The sequence below is a fragment of the Canis lupus genome, chromosome 12 (genome assembly GCF_048164855.1).
Source record: "Canis lupus baileyi chromosome 12, mCanLup2.hap1, whole genome shotgun sequence".
Classification (NCBI taxonomy): domain Eukaryota; kingdom Metazoa; phylum Chordata; class Mammalia; order Carnivora; family Canidae; genus Canis; species Canis lupus.
Window position 1 is genome coordinate 38,939,680 of NC_132849.1, and position 17,492 is coordinate 38,957,171.

Sequence of the window (17,492 nt, forward strand, 5' to 3'; positions counted from 1 at the left end):
AACAGGTCTCTCTTTTGTGAGAGTATTACAAGATAAAAGAGGGTGTAGGGCATAATCCTGGAGACCTTGATTCAACATAGCATTTGCAAACGTGCCTAGAAGATGATTCTTTTGTGACTTGGTTTGTGACAACTCACACTCACCCATGTCTTTCTACCTTGAAGTCAAAGGAAAACAAACTGACAACTAAAAACTTCTAACACTTGGAAATTCTTCTTCAATTTTCCATTTAATTCCTGAAATCTTTGACCTTCCAAGTATTTGTTGATCAACTGGGGATCACAGCTGGGTACTGATAGTTTATCTTAAAAACTCACTCCATCCAACCATCTATCCATCCATCCATCCATCCATCCATCCATCCATTTACCCACCTACTCTCCAACAGCTTCTGTAAAAGATTTGAATGGATATTTAACGTGAACTCAGGCTACTAGTTCCCTTTACTGGTCTTGCTCATAGTTACTATGTCTCCTTTAAAAGTAACTGTTTTGAGGCAGACATCAACATTTTTTTTTTAAGACTAGTGTACTAGTGTACTAGAAAAGAGAAGCAAATGGTTGAGGAAAGGAAAAGCGCTGGTAAGCATTCATGACTAAAATCCATCCATGAAAGTTTTTAAAGATTGTTTTTCTACTGTTCAGAATACTTGTATTGTGGAGTATGCATTTGTAAATTTCTAATGGCAGCTGAAACTTGCAAAGAAGCAAGGGGTAGAAATTATTCACATTTTATAAATAAGAGCAGAGATAAAAAAACAAGGGTTAAATGACTTATGCATGGGACCCAAAATTCAGCAACCCAAGCCAGGACTGAGAATTCCTCACTATGACTTTTGTAGTGAGATTATTAAGCTCAGCTGCTGCCTTCAATATGTTTCCACAGACATTACTAAGAAAGCATTTTACTGTGGCATTTTTGTAACATGGCACCATTTATGGCTGTCTTCACTCATAATAACCTTATTAAACAACCGTCATTAGGGCTGGCAGTATACAAAATGAAGAGGGTCAGTCTGGTTACTAGTGGCTAATGGCTCAGTCAAAATTTGGAGTAGGTCATTTTTTTTCTTGATTTAGAAGCTAAAGCATGCCCACATTTCTTATTTAGCCAAGCCTGAATCATTCTGACACACATACAAAAATCTCAAGAAGGAAAAAGGTTTTTGTCATTCAATCTACCCTTTTATCATTTTTGGATAATAAAGCAGCCGATCTAATGATTCCACAGACTTGTAGTATGTGACTTTTTTTCCTGCTATAGACTAAATTTTTCCAAAGGATGATCTAATTCATTCTAGGCTGAGAGAGAATAAACCCTACACTAAAAAGAAAATTCTAATTTTTTGTTCTTTGTACAGAAATACCATAGCACAGAGTACAGAATAATATAAATATACTAGATTCAATTGTGACTAAGCCTAAAGAAACAGGGAACTCTTAATGTACTTCGGAAAACCCAAACATGTCACAAAACATAAACGTTAGCCATTAAAGAGAAGTTTATTTAAAAAACCAATTATCTTGTGCTTTAGACACACAGGTATAAGAGAAATTCAGAAGGCGAAAGCTCCTTTTCCAAAACTGTTCCCAGCAGGATGGTCAGTACTGGTTTCGAAATTGGTTGCTTAGGCCTTGCAGCTCTATGACTAGGGCGTCCATAGTTGCTGTTTCATCAGCTAACTCCCTGGAAATTTCTCCACTGGCCACATCTGTAAAAAGTTGCTGCAACATGAAGAACAAAGCAGAACTCTCAAAACAATGACAATCTCTTTAAAATAAAATAGGTACATTGGATAGAATTATTAAAGTTCCCTGAATCTAATAAGACCACATGGTAGTAGCAGTGGCTAGTGTTTGTTCTGTTCACCACCCTGGAAATGTGCAAGCTGCAAAATTAAACCCGGCATTAAACAACATGCCTGAACTTGTAAATTCAAATGAGCTCTTCAAAATGAGTCTTCAAAATGGTTACCCTGAATACTGATTGTTCATTTCATTTTGATGGTTTCAGGATGAACAACGGACATTTTTCATCCAAACAAAACAAATCTATTCGTTGTGTATACAAGCAAAACAAATATATTTTATATTCAAGCTCATACAAATCATATCCCTTTTAAGCTAATTATTTGAAAATTAATTATGGCTTAGGACTCAGAGGCCACAAAGATGATCAGATTGGTAAAAGCAAAGAAGCCCAGCATATTAAAATAAAAATAAATGTGCCCTCTTCCTGTAAAAGGAATTGCCCACGGACGCACATTACAACATACTTCAATAAAGTCCCATAGCTGAGACATTTTGGAAAGCCCATTTGGAACTATCTGCTGAGCCAGGATGGGCACCCAAGAATATTAGCTTTAGGATTTTACAACCACATTGTATGTGTGTGTGTATGTGTCTGCTGTGTTGATCAGAAATGTAATTTACTCAGCATACTATCTACCTTTTTCTTTTTTTAATTATACTTTTAAATTTTTATTTGAGAGAGAGAGCGAGCACGCACGAGTGTGAGCCAAGGGTTTGGGGAGGAGGGGCGGAGGGAAAGAATCTCCAGCAGATTCCATGCTGACGCTTAACTGACTGAGCCACCCAGGTGTCCCACCATCTACCTTTTTCATCAAACCTGACTAGATGACTTGTTTACCATTACTACCACAGATGACAGCACGTGACAAGTGTGCTGATGGTTATTTTAAAAAGGGAGTCCCAAAGATGTTTCAAGTGATCGTATAATCACTGAGATAAGCTTAGAGTTTCACACAGTGATTTTTGGAGCCAAGAGCATTCACTTGAACACACAACTTTATCAACGTTTAGTAAAGATTTGTCACATTACTATATAGTCACACCATGTACAGCACTTCATAAGGGAATGACATAAGAACTGTTGCAGTGTGGGGACGCCTGGGTGGCTCAGCCGTTGAGTATCTGCTTTAGCTCAAGGTGTGATCCCACATCAGGCTCCCTGTGAGGAGCCTGCTTCTCCCTCTGCCTATGTCTCTCCCCTATAAACTAAGGAATGCTGTTAGAAACTATATTCCTTTACAGTCTGCTTCCAGCAATATAACCCACATGGGACTATACTGATTTCCTAGGTTCGGCCCCACACCTGACCTGCCACAGGTAGACAGCCCAGGCTCCAAACCCTCAGGGATTCTCTCTTGGGGTGCCCGGGTGGCTCAGTTAGTTAAGCCTCTGCCTTCAGTTCAGGTCATGATCTCAAGGTCCTGGGATTGAGCCCCGTGTCAGGCTCCCTGCTCGGTGGGGAGTCTGTTTCTCCCTCCCCCTCTGCCCCTTCCTGGCCACCTCCCTGTGCTCACTCTCTCAAATAGATAAAATCTTTAAAACATAATGTGGGCCTAAAATCACCCCTGATATAAAAGATGATTGAAGAGCGGTCAGTTCATGCTAGAGGTCCTTTTTTTCTTATGACACTTCTAATTAATTCACATTTCACTCTCACCTTTGCTTTAGATAACAAGCCCTGTAAATTGAGTCGAACTGAAGAAAGCACCTGTACAGCCTCCTGAGGACTGGATTTGTTTTTACTGTGTTTTATAGCCACTGAAAAATAAATATGGGGGAAAACATGCATTAGATACTGGTAATGATAATTTACAAGTACAAAAAGCCAATTACTTAATAATTCAGATTTTATAGTACAGACTTCAGAAATAGTCCTACATGGAAAATTTTTATTTTGGCAAAAGGACAATAATTATGTGCATAATTCCCATTATCCTTCTTCACACTTATTACTAAATGGAGAATTTTTAGGAAAATGGTTGATTTTTGCTAAGTTACAGATCTTTGGGAAGAGACCCTAAACACACACACACATACACTTATGAAATTAGGCAAAAAGACAAAAGGTGCCTACAGAGGGCAAAACCAAATGTAGCACATCTTTGGTGTAGCTTCCCAGGATACCAAGTCCCTAATGGGGGCTCAGTTGCCCATGACACCAGCCCAGGGAAGCAACATACCAAGTATTTACAGCTCAATTCTAGCTGCATTTTCACACTCAGGTTTTCCTTCCCTGGAAGAAGTGACTTCAACAATCTTTATGCTTGATTCAACGGTGACCACAACTGAGCTCTCAGGTTGCTGAGCCATGCCTGGCATCAGCAGGGAGCAGGAGAGAACAAAATCATACATGCATGACAGCTCTGTCTCCAGCATGCCCAGGAGCCCACCTTCCTAAAACATGAAATGATTGAGAGGGTATAATCCTCCCAAGCAGAAGGCCTGGTTATTAATGCTTTATAAGAACAAGTGAAAAGCTCTGTAAAAATGCAATGTCTGATATCTCTTTGCTGGTTTGCTCTTGTTTTTGTCCTTCTAAATTACGCTTGCCACAAAACAGACCAATAACCAGATCCTATTTTAAAACTACACTCAAGAGGGCAAAGATGAAAGTCACATAGTGCCCTAGATCAGGAATGGGAAATAGAGGAGTCCTTATTTGCATGTAAATTCTCCTCCATTGATGAAGACTGCCTGTGCCTGGCAAAATTGTCTTATCATTAATATCTCCACGGTTGGTGAGAACCAACTTTGACATTCTCATTTCAAAGTAATTATTCGACTTTGACATTTCTCAGCTAAGGGTTGAAGAATGCATGATAATCAACAACATTCAACTTATTTTGAAGGGCAGAGTGAACTGAGAGGATTATGTCTGTGCCCCTTAGGAGAAGAAAGCTGTAACTATCATGGCTGAAGCAATGGGGCTGTTAAATACCTAGGAACATATCATAAACGGCTGTGCTTCTTTTTTTAAATCCTTATTTTCATTCTGGAAAAAAACACGAAAAAAAAAAAACAACAACAAAATACGGCAAAAAGACAAAAACACTATTAGACCCCATTTCCAAAAAGCACTAGAGACAAAGGTAGAGAGAGCTCTGGAAAGGGAGAGAAAATGCTGTTTGAAATCATCAGGAAATCTAAGATAGCAGTGCTTCCTCCAGAGGGCAGACTGTCCTTAAAACATATAACTATTATTTTGAAAGTTCCTGGATGGCAAAGACGGAACCAGCTTTTGCCCAGGAGATGTGTGTATGTGTGGACATTTTTTTTTTTTAAATGTTGTATTTCCTTTCTCGGAATTGAGTGAGGTAGACAACAGTTTTGGGGAGAAAGATAAAACAGAGAATAGAATAACAGAAAACCCAGTTCGTTCCTCAATTGACCACTGGTATACAAAAGCAACAAAGAAAAGGTAAAGATTTATCTTCATAAACCTAAAATATATCCAGAAACTAAAGCTGAACATCCACTCAAATATGCTTAAAATGTTGTAGGAATACCAAATTCATTAAAGTCAAAGCGAACTTAAAACATTTTTGTTTTTCTCCCAGAATTGCCCTGATGAAAAAAATGATGCCCAAAACAGTTTAAAAACAACTTGAAAATACAAAATGAAGATTTTCTTCCTGCATTACTCATTTCTTTAACATGTGGACTTATATCTGACAGGTTTAATAGCATCAGTGAGTGATTACAGAAAGTATCTTGGCTTTGCCTGTTACAAAGCCAGCTGTTCAGAGAAATATTTAGGGTTGGCAATCTGAAGTAGATAAGATAAACTCTTCCAAGGAGATTGCACCTTGCTATAATTATGTACATAATACACCTGGGTATGGGTTTCCTCAAACATGGTACTACATCCACAAAGGTCAAAGACATCAGGCCTGAACTCCATCGGAGCCCACCCACTGTGAAGCCAGCCCAAGCACAGGAACTGGAGCCACATTCCATGGGTCTATCAGCAATAACCTCCATGTGGTCCACTCTGAATTTCAGCTAGACAGAGTTCATCCTGTCTACCAGTCTGTCAAGGGGTAGGCGGCCCAGATAATTGGACATTTGTATCCTTTTTGTCAATGATATCAAAGACCACAAGTTGAATTATCAACTACTAATAAGCCCATTTCTAAACTGTTTGAATATTCTGTGACTTCTTTAGAGACACGTTAAGCTTTACCCCGTTCTTCATTTTTTTCTCTTTTTAGTTTTGAATGCCTTATCAAACAGCTGAGCTCCTCTACTGCAGAAGGAACAGGCTTGGGGTGAGAAGGTCAGGGGTTCATATTTTAACAGTGTGCAAGATACTGTTAAGTGTTTAAATATATTTTCACTTACTCTTCCTAACAAGAAGGTAGGCATTACCCCCATTTTTGGACTTGAGTTAAGTCATCTACCCAATGCCACCCAGCCAAGTAGGTGGCAGACTGGTTCTAAAGTTTAGGTCTCTCTGATTTCAAGGGTCTGCTCTTTTTATGGCCCATCCCTCAGTGGCTCCCCAATTACTGTAACTATTAGTTGCCAAAAAAGTTAGAGGAGGACTTTGGGAGAGGTTCCTAGTCACCGTGATTCAATTCTTTAACACTGTGGCTTCAGTATTTTATTTGAACTGCATTCCCAGGGCATCACACATCCATATTCAATTCTAAATATAAAAATGCCTTATTAAATTTAACTGGTATATTTTTTATTAATGCAAATAATGAAAAGGGGCCTTTATCTGGAATATACCCAACAGGCATGCAACCTTTTATGTAAGGTTATCTCTCCCCTCAAATACTACCCACTAAATTTCCCACAGGCAGGGATAGGATTATATTTTTTATTTCTTTTGCATATGCCATAGCTTTTTGTACATTGCTATGTATTTCAGTAATCTATATATTTCTGAGAATAAATATTTTCATTTATAAAGAAAGACTGAGTCAGGAAATGTTAACAAACTTCCTTAATATAACATCATCAGCACAAACAGATTCTGTGTATTTGAAGGTTAGACACAGCTGTAAAGCTCCTAATAACCATCACTTATTCCAATGGTATTTAAGCCTCTACCCTTCATACATACCACTCCAGCCTCTATTTGCTCATATTGCTCCAAAGTGCTTTCTACATAGTAGTTGGTCTTATAAAGATTTGCCGCATTAAATATGACAGTTTACATATAATGAAATAATCTGAAATTATTTGTAATGGAACTTCACTTTTAACAAATACGTTTTCAGTAAAAACACATTAATACATGGCAGAGATATTGAACATCACATCAAATACCATGCGCAAGTCCTAAGGCTCTCTGAACCACTTCCTTAAATGATGTCATATCTTTCTCCCAAGAACTGGACTGTGTGTCACACTTGTATGCCTTAGAGAGATACTGGAATGCCTAAGGACAAAAAAGAACAATGTTCAGAATAACAAGTAGAATTCACATTTCAAACTCTGCTTCCTGGAAGCCATATGGAACTAATTCTAACTTGAAAAACGAACATCTGTGTTATGCAGCCCAGTCTTTATTATTCTCGTCAAAGAAGGGGTACAGATGCACACCCAACAGCAATAAGCAATTAAAAGCAATCAAATGGATGTATCTGGATAGAAACATTTCCCTCCAAACAGAAAACCAGAAATGCCAGCTTTGGAAACCTAGAAGAAGTGCACACACCTTTCCTCAGCTTTATAGCCACTAGCCGAAGAGCCTGGTTTAGAGAATGAGGCATGAACTTGGTGACACCTACAGAATTACCGATAGGTGTATACACTCATGGAAGTTTAAAACACTCTTTATAGCCCCATCCTGCAGATTCTTGAGGGAGAAGTCACAGATCAGAGAATTCAGACTACCCCTGACTCCATATAGGTGAGAGCACATAATTCAATAAGAAATGGAAAGACAGAAAGTAGGAGTGTGCATACGTGTGTGTATGTGTTCTCTGGGCTGACAAGCAACAGTAGAAGCCAGCTGGGTGGACTGAGGAGGGAGAGATGGCTAGGAATCCCACAGATTAGCTGTACTGCAGCAAATTCCAAACTCACACAGGAGTACATCTGATTTGTTGTGGATGTTTTGAAAAGAACAGAAAACAATTATTTCAACCTTGGAAACTCTGGGGGCTCCTTTGAGTTCTAAGATAAGAGGCCCAAGGCATAACTTGGGTGTAACTGGTATTCTAAAGCACTTTCGAGAAAGGGGCAGGACAACCTCTGTAAAGCATTTTGTGTTTAGACGTAAAAGCTTTCCTTCAATATTCTTATCTAGTTCCTTTTTCTTTTTCCCTTCCATAGCCCCTATCTCAGATCTAAACCCTCTTTTGTTCCTGGGCCCCTCCACCTGAGTCTTGAGCAAGGAGACTATGGAAAGGGCCGAGGGTAAATAATGTGAACAGCTGCTTGCTGCAGCTCCAGTGGGGGAGCAGGAGGGACCCTTTTGCAGGAAACAGAGAACAATTATGTAAGAAAAATTCATGGAAAGAAAAAAGATAAATGCTTACAAGTCTTAACCTGCCCACAATTCAAAGTGCTTATGTTAAAGATTCTGAATCAAAATGGAAAACCTGAGTATATCAATCTTCCCTTTCAAGCTATTTAACTCTTCCTCCAACCATCAAAGAAGCAAATCCACTACACATAATTCAAACAAAAGGCAAGGAACCAGGAGAACCAAAAGAGGACTTACCTTTTCATTTTCATCAGGCTTTTCACTCTGCCCATTTCCATACACTTCGGCATACAGCCTCCAGATTTCTCCATCATTTGTCACTCTTGAAGTCACTCTGCCAAGTAACTCCTGCAGATTTCCTTTGAGGCCAGTTGCAACATCTCCACTTCGATCAGTCATCCCGTCAACCACTGCCCTGACCAGAATTTTAAGGACCTTAAAAAAGCACAGAACAAAGTGGTAAGCTAGAAAAAAAATAATAACAAAAAACAAAGGGCTACCATCATCAATGACAGAGATGGTGAAAAACCTTGAGATATGCTGGAATATCACCTTTACTCTTTTTAAAAATAAACATCAAGCCATCCTGAACCACTATCTAGAATCACATGCTGATTCCATGGGCTCCCTTTTAAGGCTTCTTGCAGGGTTCTTCTTTTACAGGCTTGATGCTTCTCTCTTCTCATTCTGAAGGCTCTCTTCTCATTCTGAGTGCTCTGAGTGATCTGATTTACACCTGTACCTTTTAGGAATTTAAGCTCAGACTCAGGGTCCTAATTACATACAGCAATAAAAGTGGACAAGAGAATGTATATGTCACATGCAGCTGGGACCTTGAACAAGAGTGGAAGCAACGACAAATATCTTCATACTATCTGTATGTTCAATGGCCAGGTAAATGAACTTAGAAGAAAGTTCTATAAGGAGGAAGAGATCATAGAAGTCATTCATGGCCATGGCAGATATTGCCTAAAGAGACTCTGTTGGATAAAAATCAGATTACAGATCCTAAGAAGCGCTACACTTAAGGGAAGATAAAGAGGGGTCTAGGCATAAGCAAGACTAAGAAGGAGTTCTCAGAAAGATGAGATAAAGTGAGGTCATGGAAACCAAGGACGGAGGAAGTAACAAGAAGAGCGCAGCTACCAAAGTTTAGGGATGAAAGACTCCATCAGATTTAGCAATTACAAAAGGTTAGTGACTGTATCCAGAGCCAAAGCAAGAAAAAAGGCAGGAGACACTATGATTTCAGACAAGAGGTTTACAAAGAGAGAGAAAAACATGAAAACCAAGACAATTATCAACATTGTAAAAAGCAAAAGACCCCATAGTAGTCTGTAATACTCATTTTGAATATTATATGTATACATATAGAATATTAATAGAGAATATTCATTTAACCAAAAAATTTACTGTAAATATACTGGGAAGATAAGAAACTAGTTGGGGTGCCTGGGTAGCTCAGTTGGTTGAGTATTTGACTCTTGGTTTTGACTCAGATCATGATCTCAGGAGGTCATGAGATCGAGCCCCACATTGAGCTCCATGCTCAGTCAGCTCTCTCCCTCTTCCTCCCCTTCTGCTCATCCCCACTACTTGGGTTCTTGTGCTCTCTCTCAAATAAACAAATAAAAGAAATAAAATTTTTAAAAATATATATCCTTTAAAAAAATAAGAAAGTAACAGAGATTTTGACATAAGGGAGTTAAGTCTTTGTTTATTAATATAAGCAAAGGAGTCAACAGATAATACCTAAATTTGGTTAATAAAAAGTAGCAGTATATATTTATGTTATGAAATATGGAAATATGCAAATGGCAAAAGAAACACTAAATATTACATACTTGCTTGGGGAGCAGGATCTTTAGGACTATAAAGGAGTAAAGCAGGAAATTGCTATATTTTGTTATAAGCCTTTGACTACTATTTCACTTGTATATGTGTGTATATTATTTTCATAAAATAAAATTTTAATTTAAAAACAGAGAAAAGGCAAGAATAAACACATTTAAAAATTGGTGAAGATGAAACAAAAAATGAAGGCAACATAAACATTCACTTATCAGATTTTATTTTCACATTATCTCCTTGGTGTGCATGAGGAGGGGGTTAGTGACTAAAATGGGGCTGGTAGGGGCTTTGGCAGAATGGGCAATGATCTCACTCAAGTTCAGGTGTGTTCTCATGTAAATTCTTATGTTTATGTATTACTTTTCTATATGTAGACTGTATTTTAATAAAACTTCTTTTAAAAGTTATTTTTTGCAATTAAGAAAGCCTCATACACTAAAGGGAACAGAGTGATTAAAATACATTAACAATGGAGTTAATTTGTAATCTTAAAAAGTGGTCTTAGAATGGTAACAGAATTATTTTTTAAAAAAAACATTAATTTTATAATTTACTGGCTAATATCACCATTTTCATCCCACTAGCTAGTGAGAAAAGTCACATTCTAGTTTCCAGACTGACTACAAAACAGTAACTTTGGACATATATTAAAGGACAAAGAACTTTAAGTACAAAGTACCAGACACAGCATCTACCTAAAACACCAAATACTCATGAACAGCTAGATCAAGAGTGAAGAGGAAAATCTATAGAATTGCTAAAATCTGCTGTAAATATGGGGACTACAATACTGGTAAACAGCAGTGATGAGGGAGGACAGTTCTATCTACTACATCACAGAATTGTTGTATCAAGGAATCAGCATACATGTAAAGAACTTCAAAACTGTAAAGCAATATTAACTGAAAATGACCACTGATCCTCAACTTCCTTACTTCATCAGAAGTGAACAGCAAAACCCTCATTGTTAGCTCACTTGCCATGTGCCCCAAAATTTCCTTCTGGTTCAAAAGAGACCTAAAGAAAAACAGAATCCCCTGCCATGGTAGCAGCCCTCAATACTGCCCTCCCCCACCCCCCACCGCTACCGCCACTGTGAGCATCACTGTGTGCCAAGCCCTGTGCTGAGCACATGACCAACCTGATCTCATTTGGTTCTCACAATGACCCTAGCAGGCAGGTACTTTACTCTCCCCACTTTGCAAATAAACTCAGGCAAGAGAGGCAAAATGTACTTTCTCTGGGTCCCCTAGCAAGTAAGGCACGGAGATGGGTTTTGAATAACAGTGGTATTTGACTACTGAGTTTTGATGAAATGATGAGAAGACAATAATGGTAGATAACACTTCCGTGTGTGTGTGTGTGTGTGTGTGTATACACATATATGAGACAGAGATATAGAGACGAAGAGAGCATGTGAGCATGCGTGAGAGCCAGGGCCTCTATGAACACACAGAGGAGTCAAGTAACTTGTCCAGAGTCACACACCTGTGGAAGGCAGAGTGGATTTGAACCCACAGTCTGGGTCCTGGATCTTGCTCTCAAACATTCATTGTGTTCATTTTTTTTTTAAGATTTTATTTATTCATGAGAGACACACAGAGAGAGGCAGAGACACAGGCAGAGGTAGAAGCAGGCCCCACACAGGAAGCCTGATGTGGGACTCGATCCCAGAACTCCAGGATCACGCCCTGAGCCGAAGGCAGACGCTCAACAGCTGAGCCACCCAGGTGTCCCTTGTGTTCATTTTTAAGGCACAGCCCCCTACTCCCATTATTTCTTCCATAAATTCTATTACACTAGGAAAATTTCTCTTTCGGGGAATATGCATACTTGTGACTTTGGTCATTTCATTATCATTTTTTTTTGCCAAATCTTGAATCAACCAAAACCAAACAGGTTTTTGTAGATTGATTTATTGATTTTACTACCCCAAGACATCAGAGCAAATAAAAAATAAAAAGGGAAAATAAAATTCCCAAACACAAGCAGTGTTTTTTTCTAATTGCAATGAATTTCTTCTAAAATTTTTACTCTGTAAATTCTTTAATACTATGAAAATGGAAAAAAAAATACTATGAAAATGGTCTTATCTTACCCATTTCACTTAACATTATGTTATAGAATTTTTTTATGTTTTCATATACTCTTTAAAATGGATCATTGTAGTGGATTTAAAATATTTTACTGGATGCTTGGGTGGCTCAGCGGTTGAGTGCCTGCCTTTGGCCGAGGGCATGATCCTTGGGTCCTGGGATCAAGTCCCGCATAAGGCTCCCTGCTTAGAACCTGCTTCTCTCTCTGCCTGTGTCTCTGACTCTCTCTTCTCTGTGTCTCTCATGAATAAATAAAATATTCCACTAGGTTGACAGACTATTGTCTATTTAACAATTTCCCTGCAGTCCGATAAATAGGCTGCTTCCTTCTGCTGCCACTGTTATTATTACTATAAGTTACACTTCTATATGTATCTTTGCGCCCAGAGTTTTTTTTTTCCCACACCGAAGCTATCCTTAGGTTAGATTTCCAGGAATAGGAGCACCTTGCTGGCTTAATTAGTGGAGCGTGTGACTCTTGATCTCAGGGTTGTGAGTTCAAGCCCCACGATGGGTTGTAGAGGTTACTTAAAAAAAAAATAGAAAATATTTAAGAGAGAGAGAGAGAGAGAGAATTCCAGAACACAATTATAGAATCAAGGGAATAAACATCTTAAGACTCTGGAAGTGAGTTTGATGCTTCCTAAAAGGACTAAATCAGGGGATCCCTGGGTGGCTCAGCAGTTTAGCTCCTGCCGTCAGCCCAGGGCGTGATCCTGGAATCCTGGGATCGAGTACCACGTCGGGCTCCCTGAATGGAGCCTGCTTCTCCTTCTGCCTGTGTCTGCCTCTCTCTCTTTGTGTCTCTCATGAATAAATAAAATCTTTTAAAAAAATAAAAGGGCTAAATCAAATTAGATGCCTACCAGTGGTATATGAAAATGGTCATTTCATTGCATATTACCAGCACTGGGCATATCATTATTTTTTAAATCTTTGATATTTTGTTCTATTAAAGGTATATGCAACTGTTATTTTGAATTTTCTTTTATTACTTAGTGCTGAGTACACATATTTCCTTTTAAAGATATTTAAATGTTTTCTTAATTTATATTGAACTCATTTGTTTCCAGTGTGAAATCAGCTTTACTGTTAACCTTCATTATGGAAATAATATAGCCCACAAGCTGATGGACTAACGCACTGCTAGCTCCTCTTTCTGAACTCAACACCATACATCGCTTGAGAAAGAATAAAGTTGATGAATCTGAGGCAGAAACAGTAGACATGTGAGAAACTATGGGAGACAGAAACTGGCTGGGGAGAAGGGCAGCCATGGGTGGAGGTGCCAGCTGCCAATGTTCACAGGTGCGCTGCTCTATACACCATGTGCCATCGGCCTGGAGAGACTAAAACATAGCAGAGCCAGCCGTGTAAGCCAGGGACCTGTAGGTACAGCAGGGCAGAAGGCCTGGCTGGGTGGGAGGTGGACAGCAACAGGCCCCGGAGGCCTGGCCCTCTACCTGGTGAGGCCATTAGAGGGCTACTCAAAAACGTGGGCACAGGAAGAAAGTCGTGCCTGAAAGAGAACAGCGAGGTTTCTTGAGGAGCCAGACCACCTGGTGGCAGTGGGATGGGGCAGGGTGAAGCTCACCCAAGGGGTGAGATTCTCCTATGGCCTGGATTCACAAGGAAGGGCACTGCTTAGGTCCTGGGCTTGTATTAGGCTTTCCCACTGGCATATACTACCAGTGTAAAGCCAATATCTGGGGAGGACAGCTGTCATGAATTTGCATCCTCCCCAAATTCATGTCTAAACAAAACTTCACAATGTGATCTTATTTGGAAACAGATATAATTTGCAAATAAATATAATTAATTAAAATGAGGTTATACCAGGGTTAGGGTTGGGTTGTTAGGATTAAAAATAAGAAAAGGTTATACCAGATTTTGGTGTGCCCTAAATCCAATGACTAATGTCCTTCTAAGAAGGGGAGAGGACACACAGAGAAGGTGGTACAGAAGTAGGGGAAGAGGGAGAGACTGGAGCAAGGGCACCGCAATTAAAGGAATGCCTGGAGCCACCACCATCCACAGGAAGCAAGGGAAGATTGTTCTCCACAGTCTTCAAAGGAAGCACGGCCTGGCTAGCACCTTGATTTTGGACTTCTAGACTTCAGAACTGAGTGGTGAGAATGAACCTCTGTTTTTTGAAGACGCCAAGTCTGTTTTGGTAACTTATTAGAGCAGACATAGGAGACTAATCCAGGAGTCTTGAGTAGAAAGATTCAGACAACATTGAAGTCACTGAGACAGCCTCTCCCCAGGGCACTTACCTGGCTTCTCCCAAATGATCTTCCAGGTTCAGTCAGGAAGCACTAAATGAATGGCTGTCATGTCACAGCCTCTCCCTTCTAGGGATGGTGATCTCTGGCACCCACTCAGATGGCCTTCTTTCCCCACGTGTAGAAGTTTCAAGTATCAAATCTCTCAAACTTTTCCTTACTGGAGTATGGCTTTTGAATCATGATTAAAAATAATTTCTCCAACCCCAATCTTATAAAACATATTTGCCATACTTTCTTATCTTTTAGTGCCTTAATGGCCTTACTTTTTCGGTGATGATGACGATGATGATGACGACGACGAAAGCGGCCACACTTAGAACACCTGTACGTGTCAAGCACTATTCTAAGCCCTTTACATATATCAACTCATTTAATCCTCACAATAATCCTTGGGAGGCAGGTGCTATTTTCATCTTCATCTGTGAAGGTGAGGCACAAAGTGATTAACTTCCCCACGGCCGGAGGGTAGTGACCAGTGGAGGCAGGCTACAAGCCCGGACTGCCTAGCTTCAGAATCAATGCTCTTATTTACAACATAATCCTAATTCTCAAGGCATTCCAATTTAAATATCTGGTCCACTTGAATTTATTTTGGTTTAAGCAGTGAAGCAGAGCTTTAGTTTTTTATCCCATATGCTTGGCCAACTATTCTAATACATATTGAATGTTCTATTTTTATCCCACAGATTGAGAATGTCATCTTCCTCATGGACTACATTCTCATACTTACTCGAGTCTGTTTCTGAATCCTCTGTTCTGTCACATTTCATTTCCACAGCAGATGTTAACTCTTTATATAATAAGGGTATAATTAATTTTTTTATCTTTCCTATTTGTTACAAATATTCTGTCACATATTTTTAAAATGTGGTCATAAAAATTCAAGTTTTCTTTTATTGCTTTAAAGTTCAGAAAATTTGCGAAGTATCCACTTCTATTCCTGATATTTTTATGAGATGAAAAAATATTTTGCATATAGTTGGTCCATTTGGAATTCATTTGATGTATCATAGAGTAATCTAAGTACATTTTTTAAGCCAGGATGCTTAAAGGGATTTCACTCTAATCAATATAAACAACATGTAGTTCCTCACATTCTCCCCAAACCAACGCCACGCCACGGATGCCTTGTGATGACCTCTTAATCCCTTGCCTGCAGCTCTCATGCATTTAGGGGATAGAGAACTTTCGTTTTCTCTCCTGAGCCTAGGGAATGCAGAGAGCAGAGAATGACTGTGGAGAGCCACCTCTAGCCCCTGAAGAGAGTTCACGTTTCCTCACATGGAGGAACAGTGATTCCCATGTACCTGCTGAAGAATCCCCACACAGAGAAAGACCTAGCTATCCCCTTCCCCAACACTAACCTTGAACTCTTTGGCCAAGTCTCACCAAAATCAAATCTTGGCCAAAAGCACAAGGTGTTGGCCTTTTGAGTTCTGAAGGTCTTCAAAGCAAGAAGGAATGGCACTGCCTTAGGTCCAATTACAAAAACTTCCAAGTGGGCTCCAGGCCAGGAATGAAGCAGTTTTCCGCTTCCAATCTTGGCTATCTCCCTGCTCCACTTGGAGCTCTTTAAAGAACTTGCTCTGTTTCCTGGCCTGATAACCCTGACCCATGGCTTCCCCAAATCTCGGTTATCACAGCAAGGTAGACAGTTTAATATTTGCATTTTCACTTCTTCAGGGAAAAAAAAATGTCTTCAATTATAGAAAAGGCATGCACAGGTTTTTAGGTTAAATAGATGAGACATTAGGCTTCAAGTCTTGGCTTTACTACCACTTGCCAGCTATGAAATATCAGCCTTACTAGTTCACCTTGCTGAGCCTCAGATACCTCAGGAATCAAATGGAAATAATACCTATTTTACAGATATAATTTAAATAAACTATATCCATTCCCTCCCCCTCTTTTAAAAAAAGATTTTATTTATTTATTCATGAGACACAGAGAGAGAGAGGCAGAGACATAGGCAGAGGGAGGCCTGATGTGGGACTTGATCCCAGGACCCCAGGATCACGACCTGAGCCAAAGGCAGATGCTCAATCACTGAGCCATCATCCAGGTGTCCCTCACCCCTCTTTTCTTTCAGGGAGCCACCATTTGTTCCAAGACTTCAGTTTGGTTGGCAACCTGCCCACTGTTCAGCACCACCACCTCCCCCACCTTTCCAAAGAATATACCACATGGAAATCCACACAAAGAACAAGGGCAATATAAAAGAACATACAGTGTATGAGTCTCTGTATATGACATTTAAGAAAAAGCAAAATTGAACTATGGTGCAGAAATCAGAAAGCAGTTGCCTAACTTGAGGGGCAAGGGTGGTGGTATAAGTGACTGGAAAGGGACATAAGAGGACTTTCTGTGATGATGAAAATGTACCATACCTGTTTTGGGGGTTGGCTATATAAGAACATGTGGTGATCCAAACACATCGACTAACACTTAAGATCTATAAATTTTAACCTATATAACTTATGCCCCAATTTTTAAAAACTTTGTAATGTAGTTCACATACTCACTAATATAGAAATGAGTTTTTTAACATGAATCTTCCCATAGACTTCAAGACATGACACAAAGGAGAAAAACAGGCATACCTAAATGAGATTCCTGTCTTTGGTTTCTACTAGCTAAATGACTGGTCAAGTTATATAACCTCCTTATGGTTCACATTCACCCACTGTAAAATGAGAAATATTTAGTACCCACCTAAAAATGCTGAATGCCCTATTAAAAGATAACCCATGTGAAGTGCCAGAAACACAGCAAGCACTTGATATACGTTAACCCCCTTCCCTTCCTCTTCCATTTATAAATAGTAAATGGAGTGTAATACTGCAATAGTTAAATTCTTTTCCTAAAAAATTGCCCCAGTGATCAAAGAAGGAGGAGAAGGCTAAGGAGGGCGAGAAAGAAGAGGAGGAAAAAAAAGAAAAAAGAAAAAATTAACAAATCAACATTAGAATGTACCCTGAGGAAAGAAGCATGGTATTCACAAGGA

The 17,492-nt window shown here is 39.3% G+C and overlaps 1 protein-coding gene across 2 annotated transcripts in view; it reads right to left on the reverse strand.

The window, feature by feature from the left end:
* Positions 1-1,483: 1,483 nt before the first annotated feature.
* TTC27 (tetratricopeptide repeat domain 27) overlaps positions 1,484-17,492 on the reverse strand; it is a 172,046-nt gene continuing 156,037 nt past the window's right edge. For both annotated transcript variants that reach the window (XM_072770575.1, XM_072770576.1), the window contains 4 exons: positions 8,491-8,688; positions 7,089-7,200; positions 3,469-3,569; positions 1,484-1,724 (listed from right to left, as the gene is read on the reverse strand). In XM_072770575.1, the coding sequence (XP_072626676.1) occupies positions 1,602-1,724; positions 3,469-3,569; positions 7,089-7,200; positions 8,491-8,688 (534 nt within the window). In that variant the 3' untranslated portion in view covers positions 1,484-1,601. The remainder of the gene's footprint in view (positions 1,725-3,468; positions 3,570-7,088; positions 7,201-8,490; positions 8,689-17,492) is intronic.